At 37.1% G+C, this 12219-nt stretch overlaps 1 protein-coding gene across 4 annotated transcripts; it reads left to right on the plus strand.

Annotated features, from left to right (window-relative positions):
- The first annotated feature begins 816 nt into the window (after positions 1-816).
- Positions 817-10605, plus strand: zmat1 (zinc finger matrin-type 1). Of its 4 annotated transcripts, none has more exons than XM_061874671.1 (7): positions 817-969; positions 4079-4185; positions 4265-4348; positions 5951-6086; positions 6219-6461; positions 6626-6716; positions 9423-10605. In XM_061874671.1, the coding sequence occupies exons 1-7, from the start codon at positions 819-821 to the stop codon at positions 10225-10227; spliced, it is 1617 nt and encodes a 538-aa protein (XP_061730655.1). In that variant the 5' UTR covers positions 817-818; the 3' UTR covers positions 10228-10605. The 4 variants fall into 4 exon arrangements, with proteins under 4 accessions (XP_061730655.1, XP_061730656.1, XP_061730657.1 ...); XM_061874672.1 differs by having other exon boundaries at positions 6026-6086; XM_061874673.1 differs by having other exon boundaries at positions 829-969; positions 4060-4185.
- The last annotated feature ends 1614 nt before the right edge of the window (positions 10606-12219 follow it).

The following is a 12219-nucleotide window of genomic DNA, read 5'->3' on the forward strand; positions in this document are numbered from 1 at the left end:
CTCACTTCCCAGGGGGTGATCTTGGGCATGGGTCGAATGCAGAGGACAAATTTCACCACACCTAGTGTGTGTGTGACAATCATTACTACTTTAACTTTATTTCAAAGTCAAATACTGTAATATCACATCAAATGACTGTAAATCCCTTAAGGGTTCCTGTAGACCACTTTGCACACTCTTGTACAGGAGGGGGAAGTATGCTGTTAAAAGTTGAGCGTGATTAACAATTACATCTGAATTGTGACGTTGCAGCATATAGTTGGAACTTTATTGTAATTAACCATAAAATCGCAGCACTGCAGTTACAGTAAAAAAAAAAATCACAGCAAATGAATGTAGACTAAATTAAATGTTACAGTGAAAATAATGCAATTATTAGCCAGTAATTTGCTGTGAATTGACAATAATTTCATGCAGTGTAAGTGAAAATAAGATCTAAAGGCAAAAAACAAAACAATGAGACAGTTTTTTTTTGTTTTGTTTTTTTCGTAAATTGCAGTTCTGACAAAGTATTTCGGTTCTAATAGCCTTGGGGTGCCTAGAGATATTCAGTATGTGACATCAATAACATTTTTAAAACAATAAAACTCATTGATTTGTAGACTAGAATTAGAAGAAGGTCAATGATATTAACTTTGTCCATTTCTAATGTATCTCATTTGTAAAGTTCATATTGTGCATTATTTTTAAACGGGGTTTCAACTAACTGTATTTCTTCTTATTATAAATATATATTTTTTAATTCTCATTTGTGTTTATAAGCGGTAGGAAATGGATGGATGGATGGATTTAGCAATACTGCACACGTCATGCGCACAATGCTGGCTAAAATGGAGGAGCTGAACGTCTGCACTCCGCCCAACTTGGAGTCAGACGCTCAAAGTAACATAGTTAGTCCTACTTTAGCGGCTTCTGCCACACAACCTGACAAAGTAATAAACATTAAAACTGATAGTGCCCCGTTTGGAGGTGAGTTTTTAATCCAAGACGGAACAATTCCGTCGTTCGTCGAGCGACGTTAGCTTCCTTGCTAACTGCGCATTAGCCAGCCATGCTAAGGTGACAGTTTGGCTTCAAACACACAATTATTGGACACAACATTCACAAAAGAACGTAATCAGATGAAAAGCTTGCGTTTTTATCGACGTCTCGCTGTGTCGAAGTTAACTTGAGTTTGTGCTTTCCAAGCTAACAAAGGTGATGTTTGGACACAGGCTGGAGGCCTCATGTAGGCCAGCTAGCAGGCTAACAAGCTAACAAAAATCACCAAATAACTTTCAGGAATGAAAGTCTATGTCATGCTGTGGGAATCATTTAAAGCAGGGGTGTCAAACTCATTTTAGATGGGGGGGACACATGGAGAAAAATCTACTCCCTAGTGGGCCGAACTGGTAAAATCACGGCACGATAACTTCAAAATAAAGACAGCTTCATATGGTTTTCTTTGTGTAGAATAATAAGTAGCACATTCTGAAAATTTTCAAATCACAATGTTTTTGTTTACAATTACATGTTGCGGTTATTAGTATTCTATCTTTTTCTGTCCTTATTTATACTTTCTGAATAAATGATGTGATAATGTTCGCCAGTCAACTCATTTGTGTTCATTTTCAATCTATCAAGATAAAATTAAATTACAGTATGTTTTTTATGTCGTTCAATCATTTTCCTCAACTGATGTACTAACATCACGTGGTTTATGTTGGACATGTGTATCATGCATCATCTACAAAAATACAAATAACTGCTATTGTGACATCCAGAGGACACATTTAGAACAGCTGTTTCTTTCATTCAAAAATTTCAAGTTAATTTTTATACTTGGCAAACTCATCCCGTGAGCCTACGTTTGACACCTCTGATTTAAACCAATATACATTGAGGGAAATCATTACAAATATTTTGCATATTAAGTTTTTATTTTATGAATGCAGTTAATATCCCTATTCTTAACTGGCCCTGAAACACTGCTCTGCCTTTCAAAACAAAAAAAGACTATCAGTAAAAAAATACAAAATTACTATTCCTTTTTTCTTTAAAACTGCTCAACAAAGCATGTGTTGAGTGCCTTATCTGTATTCTCTGAGCAAACATCTGCATGTATTATTATTACAGTAATGCAGAGCCTAAAATTTCAGGTAGTATAGGCACTTTGTATTTGTCAATACTGCAACACCGAAGTTAAGTAAGTTAAGAATTTATCTTTATATTTTTCAAAACTTTTGAGACGTTTGTTTTTGCACTTGTTGATATTGTTGTTAATTCATCCAACAGATAATCTTAAAATAATTTGTATTAGCTTTTTCTATGTGCATATATATGCATGCATGTATGTATATGTATGTATGTATATATATATATATGTGTGTGTGTGTGTATGTATATGTGTATATGTATATGTGTGTGTATATATTTATATATATATATATGTGTATGTATATATATATATATATGTATGCATGTGTGTATGTTTGTGTGTGTATATATATATGTGTGTATTTTACCTCTGTTTTACAAGTTACATTGCATACATGTAACCCTTTGAGACACTAGTGATTTAGGGCTATACAAATAAACATTGATTGATGGATAGATACATTTTAGTCTGTCCTTTGCTGATATTTCATTGTGGTTTACAGTCCTTTATTTTTAACTGTGGTTGTTTTTAAATGGCTTTATAAATAAAGTTGTTATGGTAGATGAATGCGGGTGATCCAAATAAGTTTCCTAAATGTTACTTTTTCCATGTTTTCTATATTTTTTTTGGTTTGGCTTTTAGCTAATTATTAGTTTTATTGAAGTCATTTGTATTGTTTATGTCATTAGTTATGCAAAATTCTATTTAGTTCTATTTATTATATATATATTTATTCATTATATGTTTTTTTATCTTCATACAGTAGATACCACTGTAATTTTGCCTCACCTTTCACTTTAAGAGTAAGTCAAGAATGCACTACCGACCTGACAAGTTCAAAAGAGAAAGAGATGGTACAGTATTATCTGCTCAAAGATGGTACTTGGTGGTTGTTTGAACATACTCCAGCTACTCCTGGATAGTACCACTTCTTAACGCTTCATTCACACACAAGATTCTGTACAGTAGTACCTACTGTAATATGTGTGCATTTCCTGTATTCCTACTCATGGTTCTTACTGTTTTTGCACGTTTTGTTATTTTCCCTTTCCGGCGTTTCTCAAAGGGAGCCCTCTGCATCAGGGATTATCGGTCATGGCTGCGGGGGCTCTTTATGTCAGCTTCCTGGTGGCTGTGGTCTCTGGGTGCAGATGGCTCCTGTGATAGTGTTTCTTCACCTGGCTCCTCTGTACTCAGTCATGAATTCATTTGTGCTTGTGTGAGATTGATGGTTGATTTTAAGTCTGTAAAGATCTTTGTAATGCATTTCTTTTTTGGATGAAAAGCGTTTTATTAATTAAGTTTAATCGATTAATTAACCTCAGCAGAAATTTTAATCAAAACATAAAAACAATCCCACGAATGTACGTTGATTGCAAAAATATTTCTCTGCAGCAAAATCTAATTTCATTGATTTTAAGTGTAATTCAGAGATCTGGAAAAGAACAACGGTGGTTCTTAAAAGATTCTGTGGTTATTAAACAATGCTCATGCACAGTTGGGATGCCTTTGATCATAAGAAAACCTGACAGAAATAGTATGGACAAATAAGTATGTTTTAAGGTCAACGTGTGTGGGTCAATTAGCAGGTCGACCAACTTTAGCAACAAAGTAATGCCTTGTTTATGTTCAGATACGAATTGTACCTCCTTTATGCTTAATTTCAGGTACTGTGATATATAATGAGATACTAAAATTAACTCTGGACTTTCTGCCAAATGATACATGATTGCATACAAATGTTTGATAGGCGGTTGTTAGAGGTATGGGATGATGGACATTTGCAGTTATTTGAGTTTGCCATTGGCGTTGATGCAGATAATCCACATAACATTTAATGGAATGAAGTGTTTATATGTCAAATCAATAGACAGGCTTTGTATGAACTAAGTGCAATGTCTTCTCTGTGTTCTACTTGAAAGAGTATGTCTTGCCATGCAGGGAGTGTAAATGATGAGGAACTCCTGCAAGGTCTCCTGACTGACCAACACTGCCATGTGTGTGAAGCTGTGCTGCTTTTTGAGCCTCAGCGACTCTCCCACTATAAGGTTTGCAAAGTTGTACCGGACAGTCTTGTAGCCTTTGCGACGTCTTCACTCTGCATCTCTTGTTTCCTCTCGATCGCAGGGAAAGAAGCATGCCCAGAAGTTAAAGCTATACCTGCAGACCAAGAAAGCCGGCATGGCAAACACAGAGTCTACTGGACAACAGGTTAGTGTTACTATTGATGCTCCACTGCACCCAATAAGGAATTTTGATTTGCTAAAAAAGTGCATGATGATTCAGACGGTTACCGTTGCACTTGCGTGCGTCCTTGTACTCACAAACGAAACACTAGGGATGTTCCGATTAGAGATTTATATTCCTGATTCCGATCGACCATCCATGAGTTAAATGGGCCCATACCAATCATATCTATTGATTCTCAATTTTTCAGTTCATTTATAGCATATTTCCAAACATTTTGACTTAGGCTAAAAAAATGTGTCCGGGTGCCGAATTCTGACTGCATGTTAAGTAATATATCTATATATACGTTAGGTCAGGAAAAAACACAACAGGCTATATCATTCTTACAAACTTGTTTCGCAGTTTTCCCTGCTCAAGGGATTTTCTAGCCTCTTGTGTTTATTCCTGACCTAACGTATATCCCCCTCTATCTCGGTATTGAGCACTGTACAACGAGTATATATATATATATATATATATATATATACACACACACATGCACACACACACACACACACACACACACACACACACACACACACACACACACACACACACACACACAGTGCATGTCCGAACAGTTTGGACACACCTTTTCATTTAATTCATTTTCTTTATTTTCATGACTATTTATATTGTAGATTGTCACTGAAGGCATCAAAACGATGAATGAACACATGTGGAGTTATATACTTAACCAAAATAGGTTAAATAACTGAAAACACATGTGTTGGATGGTAAAGAGGAGGACACCAACCCTCCCCCAAATCACGTCCCTGAACAAACTGCTAGTGTACCCCTTAGGCCAGGTGTCAAACTCAAGGCCCAGGGCCAGATCTGGGCCGCCACATCATTTTAAATGGCTTGTGAAAGCCTGGAAATAATATGTATCAATAAAGTAGTTTATCTTTCTTTAGTTTTTTATTTTGACTGAAAAAAAAAGACATTTACTGCATGCAATTATATATCTTTTTGAACTTGATCCATCTAATAATGCAACAGATATATTATCATACATTTGAAACATTTGTAGGGTGAAAACATTTGTAAAAATCTACTTAGCCTTATGATTTCAAAGCAAGTTGTCCATCAAATTGTACACTGTAAACATGACCATATATATTTTTTTAAAAAACAGCTCAGTCTTCAGAATCCTACCGTAAGAAAAAAACAGTAGTACCATTTTTACCTTTACAGTAATACACTGTGAAAACAGCAAGCATATTTTTCAATGCAAAAAAATAAATAACTGGCAGCTCAATTAGCAGAATTTTACAGTAAAATAATGTGACCATTGTACTGTATATTTTATGTTAAAATTCTGCCGTTTTTTGACCCAAAAATCCATACATTTACTAATCAAACGCATAGGTAAGCATGTGACGATGTTATGCGGCTAATCCTTATATATGTATGTTTCTTTTATTGATGTTACAAGCGGCCGGCCCTCTGAGGGCAGCCAAAACTGCAACGTGGCCCTCAATGAAAAGCAGTTTGACACCCCTGCCTTAGGTGTAACTCAATGTTTTCCTTTTCTAAATTTGTGTCGATAGGCAATCGTTTTCTTGTGCTTGACTTTTGCAGCAGAACATGCCAACTGATAAAGACCGTTTCTGTGAGCTGTGTAACATGGTGTTTTCTTCTCCTGTGGTGGCAAAGTCGCATTACCAAGGCAAGGTGCACACCAAGAATGTTCGCAAACATTGTCTTCAGAAGTCAGGTGAGTGTGCATCAAAGGGAAGCATTGAAAGTGGGAATCGTAATCAAGGACAGAACTATCTAATGCTGCACTTTTGTTATACTGGAGAAAACCAACTCATTTGACTTTGTGATTTCTCTTTTAACTCGGCAGACAAGAACCGCGAGGTCAGCACGTCGTCTAGCCCTCAAATGGATTCTGCAAACAATATCTTTATGTCAGGATCAGGGGACGGCACGGACCAGACTACTGGCAATCCAGACCCAAACAAGTACTGTGTCTTGTGTGCAGCCACCTTCAACAATCAGCAAATGGCCTTGCAACACTACAATGGACGCAAGCACCAGAGGAAGAAGGCCAGACATGAGCTGCTGGAAGAGCTTGGAGATGAAGAAGGTAACGCCGTTAACAAAAGCAAGAAACAGACAAGTTGCACAAAGCTACATCCATGTGTCTTTTTTTAAGTGCTATCAGAATTAGCCAAGATCTGACTTATTTGTTTCCTTTTTTGCTTCCCTTATAATTCCTACGGACACCGCGGTCCATTCTTCTGTCCACAGCCAACACTCTGACGTGCACCATGTGCAGTGTGCACTTTAACTCCGTGGAAATGTACCAAGCCCACATGCATGGAGACAAGCACCACATGAGGTAAGCTTTGCTACACAATTAATGGTAAATAGCTCAACACAATAATAATCTTGGACTTAGACTTCCTTTTTATTGTCATTCAAATTTGAACTTTACAGTACAGATAAGAACAACATTTTGTTGCATTAGCTTGTTGTAGTGCAGGATAAAAGAGCAATGAGGTCCAGATATAAATACATAGATTATTGTACAGATAAATATATTGGACAATAATATTTTGTTGTGCGTTATATACCAGTGCAGACATTTAGGCCATGTCCATACCAACATGAATACTTACCGGTAATAAAGGCATACTTGTCTCTAGGCTTAGGCCTCTTGTCCACACGCATACTTTTATCCTTTCAAAAAGCATACTATGGACATTTCTAAAAAAGAGAAGATAACGGCTCTTATTAATTATGAATTGGAGAAATGTACTTCATACTGGGAAAAGTGGGTCCATTATGTCACGCCACACAAGCCTAATTTTATTTTCTCAAATTAGTGATTAAAGATTACTCCCTATAGGTCTATGTTTATTTATTGACTGTCTGTTTATATGCTTTACTTTTTTTATTAATATTATTACTATTTTATGTATTTATTAATCTCCCGCGGCGTGGCACAGTGGGAGAGTGGCCGTGCGCAACCCGAGGGTCCCTGGTTCAAATCCCACCTAGAACCAACCTCGTCACGTCCGTTGTGTCCTGAGCAAGACACTTCACCCTTGCTCCTGATGGGTGCTGGTTGGCGCCTTGCATGGCAGCTCCCTCCATCAGTGTGTGAATGTGTGTGTGAATGTGTGTGTGAATGGGTAAATGTGGAAGTAGTGTCAAAGCGCTTTGAGTACCTTGAAGGTAGAAAAGCGCTATACAAGTACAACCCATTTATTTGTTAATATTATTACTTTGTTTTGTTTTTGTTTTTTTGCTGTTTTTCTCTTTTTTTTGGGGGGTGGCATAGTTGGAATACAAACCCAAAAAATATTTTGACATTTAGGGTAGATAATAGATGTATGATGTATGCAAATATGACGTAATGGATAGGAATGTCTGATGCTGGATGTCAATAAAAATTAAATAAATAAAAAAAAGCATGCTTTGGGAAACGCTGGCCAAAGTGTGGAGTTCCAAAACTCTCCGCTCGTGTACACGTCACAAACTGAGACTTTTACTCCTCTGATGACGTCACGGTTGTGCGCTGTCATTTCCAAAGCCTTGCTAGCTTTAAATACACTTTAAGAGGACTTACTGTACTTTTGAACGTAAATATCCCACTATTTTCATTCAACATTAATAACAAGGAAAGCTCAAAAAGGGCTCTGTGACACTCCCGCCAGTGCTAATGACAGTCAGCTCTTTTGGATATGATTGCTGTCGGACCTCCAGCTGATGGAACAACTTTGATAAGCAAGACTTTTTGCTTTGTGTCATGAGAAAGGTGCATTATCTCATGCTTTTAATCCTTATTTGCAACAGATCATGAAGTGTAGATGGAGCGTGAGTGCTGGAAAGGCGCCCAAGCAACAAAATATATATACAGTATATATATAATGATGTAGCGTCTTCCTTGTTAGTGTGCACTGATGCTAAAGACAATGTACATATCATTGCACGTGTAATATATCACTACATTGATGAATAATTGCGTTATAATTCCGTGAGAGTTTTGCAGCTGCACACACACACGTCCTTGCACTTAGGCACTTAAACATTGTCGGCTGCTTTTTTAGGCTTCTGATTGTTCAGTTCAGTTGAGTTTATTTGGAACCTGCATACGATACAGTGTAATGCATCACATATTTCTAGTTGTTTCATTACAGCACGTCCGAAAAGTAGTAGGAAGAAGTTAAGCTTATTTAATCCTACCCTTTTTCATACCATAGCAATATTTATCACATTTCCTTGTTCTTTGTAACAGAACAGTGAATAAATACATAATATACCATAGTTAGTAAACATGTATTAAATACATAAATAATTTTAATCTAAAAAAAAAAAAAAGATAAAATAAAAATAAAGTATTGAAGATGTTCGTCATAATTATTGTTCTATGTAGTATGTGAACACTTGTAGTTTGAACAGTCTCTTAGAGTGAATTATATTGCTCCTCTGTTTGATTTCTTTGGTTAATCCATTCCATCATTTCATTCACATACAGATATGCTCAATGTTTTAAGTGTTGTACGTGTATACAAATGTTTTCAAATGAGATTTTCCTCAAAGGTTATACTCCTCCTCTTTTGTTGAGAAGAATTGTTGGACATTCTTGGCTAGCAGGTTATAATTTGCTTTGTATGTCATTTTAGCTGTTTGTAAATGCACCAAATGGTTGAATCTTAATATTTTAGATTAATTAAATAAAAGGTTTGTATGTTCTAGCAACAAAGAATATGGAGCGATTTTTGGTCTAGAACATGTTTTTCTTTATTGATTATAGACGTGTTTCTTGCTACAGTTCATTTTATCATCTATTATTACAGCCAAAAATGTGTTTTCTTTTACCCTTTCAATGTCTACTGCGTCTATTTGTATTTGTGTTTGACTTTTCCTTTTACTGTTACTAAACAGCATTGTTTTGGTTTTACTGAGATTCAAATATAGTCTGTTTTTGTCTTTTTGATATGTTGATTTCTTCTGTTATTATTTGTATTAGTTTTTGTGTGATCATTTGAAACACACTAAAAAAGATCTGAATCATTTTCCCGCCTTGTTTGTTTACCAGGATGAAGAAGGTCTTTAACCTTCACAAATCCCAACAGAAATCCTACAGCACGTTTGCAGATGAACTTTCACATTACATTGAGATCCAGAAAGCTCGTGGACTTGCACCCAAGATTGGCCAAATCCTTCCCAGGGCTGAACCTCCAATGGAAGGCGATCAACATCACAACGTAGAATATTTACACAAGGAGCACATGAGACCACAAAACCAGCCTACATCCAGCTGTTACTCTCCTTACCCAGTCCAGCCTCGCTATCCAGGCCGTCTTTGGGACTGCAGTAGTCCTCCATCTTTCCCGCCCTCAAAGGCTTCACTGGAATTCGCCGCTGCGCCTCGAAGGCGATACAGAAAGTGCTCAGGCTCGTCATATACTAGCTCCTCTTCGTATTCCTCTTCCTCCAGCAGCGCTGCGAGTGACAACGAGCAGAGAGAGAGGAGGAGGGCCAGAAGGTCCGAAAGGGACGGAGGAAGGCGATCGAGAGAAGCAAACTCCAACAAGTTGAGGCGGAAGCAACGAAAGAGAGCGCGTGACGACGCCTCGGAGGAGAAGAGGAGAGAGGATTATGGAGAATGGGACGAAGAGAGGAGACGAAAGCGCAGAAAAAGGGGCCAGGGAAAGAGGCCACTGGAGGAAGATCATGTCGATCCAGTGGAAAGTAGAAATAAGACTGAAGACGACGTGGAACAGTTGACTGACAGACTAGAGGAGGATGTCAAGGGCAAATCCAGAAAAGAGAAGAAAAAGACAAAAGATAACAGAACAGAGGAGGAGAAGCTGTGGGATGATTCCATTCTTGGCTGTTAAACCCAGGAAGTCATTCACTGTGCTAGCTGGCTAGCCGAGTCGTGAGCTCTTCCTATGCTTCATTTACTCAGCACTTTACTCCCACTTTCACTTATAACTCACACTGTTTCATTCAGACCATTGAAAGTGTGCTTGTAACACCTCTAGCAGCCTGCGGTGGGCGCTGTTGATCCTTCTGAGTGACTGTGCAATATATTGTCATAAATACTGTATGCTGGCGTTCGAGGGCAAACATGCTCTTCGGGAACTAATATCAACTATATTATGAAGTAGTCAGCACATTACTAAGATAAAATATATGCATGGACGTGTGTGTGTTGGGATTGACCTTTAAGCCATCAATCTGAAATCAGAAGTTATTAAACTCAATTTATTTTCCTTTTTCTGTCTCATATCTCTGCGGGATGCATTTCTGCATCTTTTTAAGTTGTTTGGAAGTTGCTCAAAGTAAAAAAAAATCTTAAGCCAAAAAACACCTGAGCTTATCAAAATCAGCTTTATAGGCCAGGTACCTATTTTGTAATTAGAGCTTTAACAGTACATATGTATTTTTTACAATTTCAAAGATTTTTAATAAAATTACAAAAGCAACTAACAATTGTCAATGCTATTGTTACGATAGATGATACTTTATTGATAGATAATGTTGCTAGTTAAACTTTTGTTAAATCATTATCACTAACATTACACAATATTACCACGCGTGCATGCGTGCTGCATAAAGTACTTATCGTCATTACGTGTTAAAAGCTTTAGGAGGGAGGTATAGGCTTACAACAGTGTTTCTTAACCTTTGTTGGGCCGCCAATGACAGCTAGAAGGTCGCCAAAAATGTCGGTGTCTTTAACCGTGGTCCATATAGACCGCAGCACTACTCAATTGTAATACACTTTTCCACCACTTGTGTCAGTAATGACTATCTCAAACAAATGGAAAAAGTCTGGAGCAAAAATGTATTTCCATCCATCCATCCATTTTCTACCGCTTATTCCCTTTCGGGGACACGAGGGGCGCTGGCGCCTATCTCAGCTACAATCGGGCTGAAGGCGGGGTACACCCTGGACAAGTCGCCACCTCATCGCAGGGCCAACACAGATAGACAGACAACATTCACACTCACATTCACACACTAGGGCCAATTTAGTGTTGCCAATCAACCTATCCCCAGGTGCATGTCTTTGGAAGTGGGAGGGGCCTATCAACAGGTGCATGTCTTTGGAGGTGGGAGGGGCCTATCCCCAGGTGCATGTCTTTGGAGGTGTATTTCATAAGCGCAAAAATGATAACTTAAGTGGTGAAGCTGTATTTCCATTTGCACTTATAATTCATTGAGAGTATATTTAAGAATTAATTTGTTTAGGATATATTCTAGCACTGTGTGATTATATGTACATTTATTTTTCATTAGTTTTTATGAGTTAGTTTTTTTCCAGTAAATTTGATCAGTATTTATTTTTGTAAGCAGCCTGACCGAAGCCTGGACAATAATCCTTGTGATTAACTCATGTTTCCATATCATTTGAGAAGGTTAATCCTGGTAAACTGTAAATAGATTGGATATTAGGGGTGTAAAAAAAAAAAAAAAATTCAAATGAATTGCACTTCTTATTTGTAATGATTCTTAATTGATTAAAAAAAATATATATATTTTTTTCCAAAATCTGTCCTGTCCAGCCACTTTAGTAAATGTTTTTTGGTATGATTTTATTAAACAAAGACAGTTTTCTTGTAAGTAATATAGAATTGTATCAGTGTTTTTTCTTTTTTTTATGGTGGTGTGTAGGTAATCATAGAACTGGCACCCAATGTTGTTAAAAAAAGTATAGATTATAAATCGAAAATCGATTCTGAATGGAATTTTTATCCCCAAGAATCGTATTGTGAGCATCAGTTTTATACACTTTTAACCATACATGGATTGTAGTTTTACAGATGCGTGCCTTAAAGGGGCTGTTTGCAACCTTTACACATACATACATGTGTGTATGTATT

This window comes from Nerophis ophidion, linkage group LG16 (assembly GCF_033978795.1).
Source record: "Nerophis ophidion isolate RoL-2023_Sa linkage group LG16, RoL_Noph_v1.0, whole genome shotgun sequence".
Classification (NCBI taxonomy): Eukaryota; Metazoa; Chordata; class Actinopteri; order Syngnathiformes; family Syngnathidae; genus Nerophis; species Nerophis ophidion.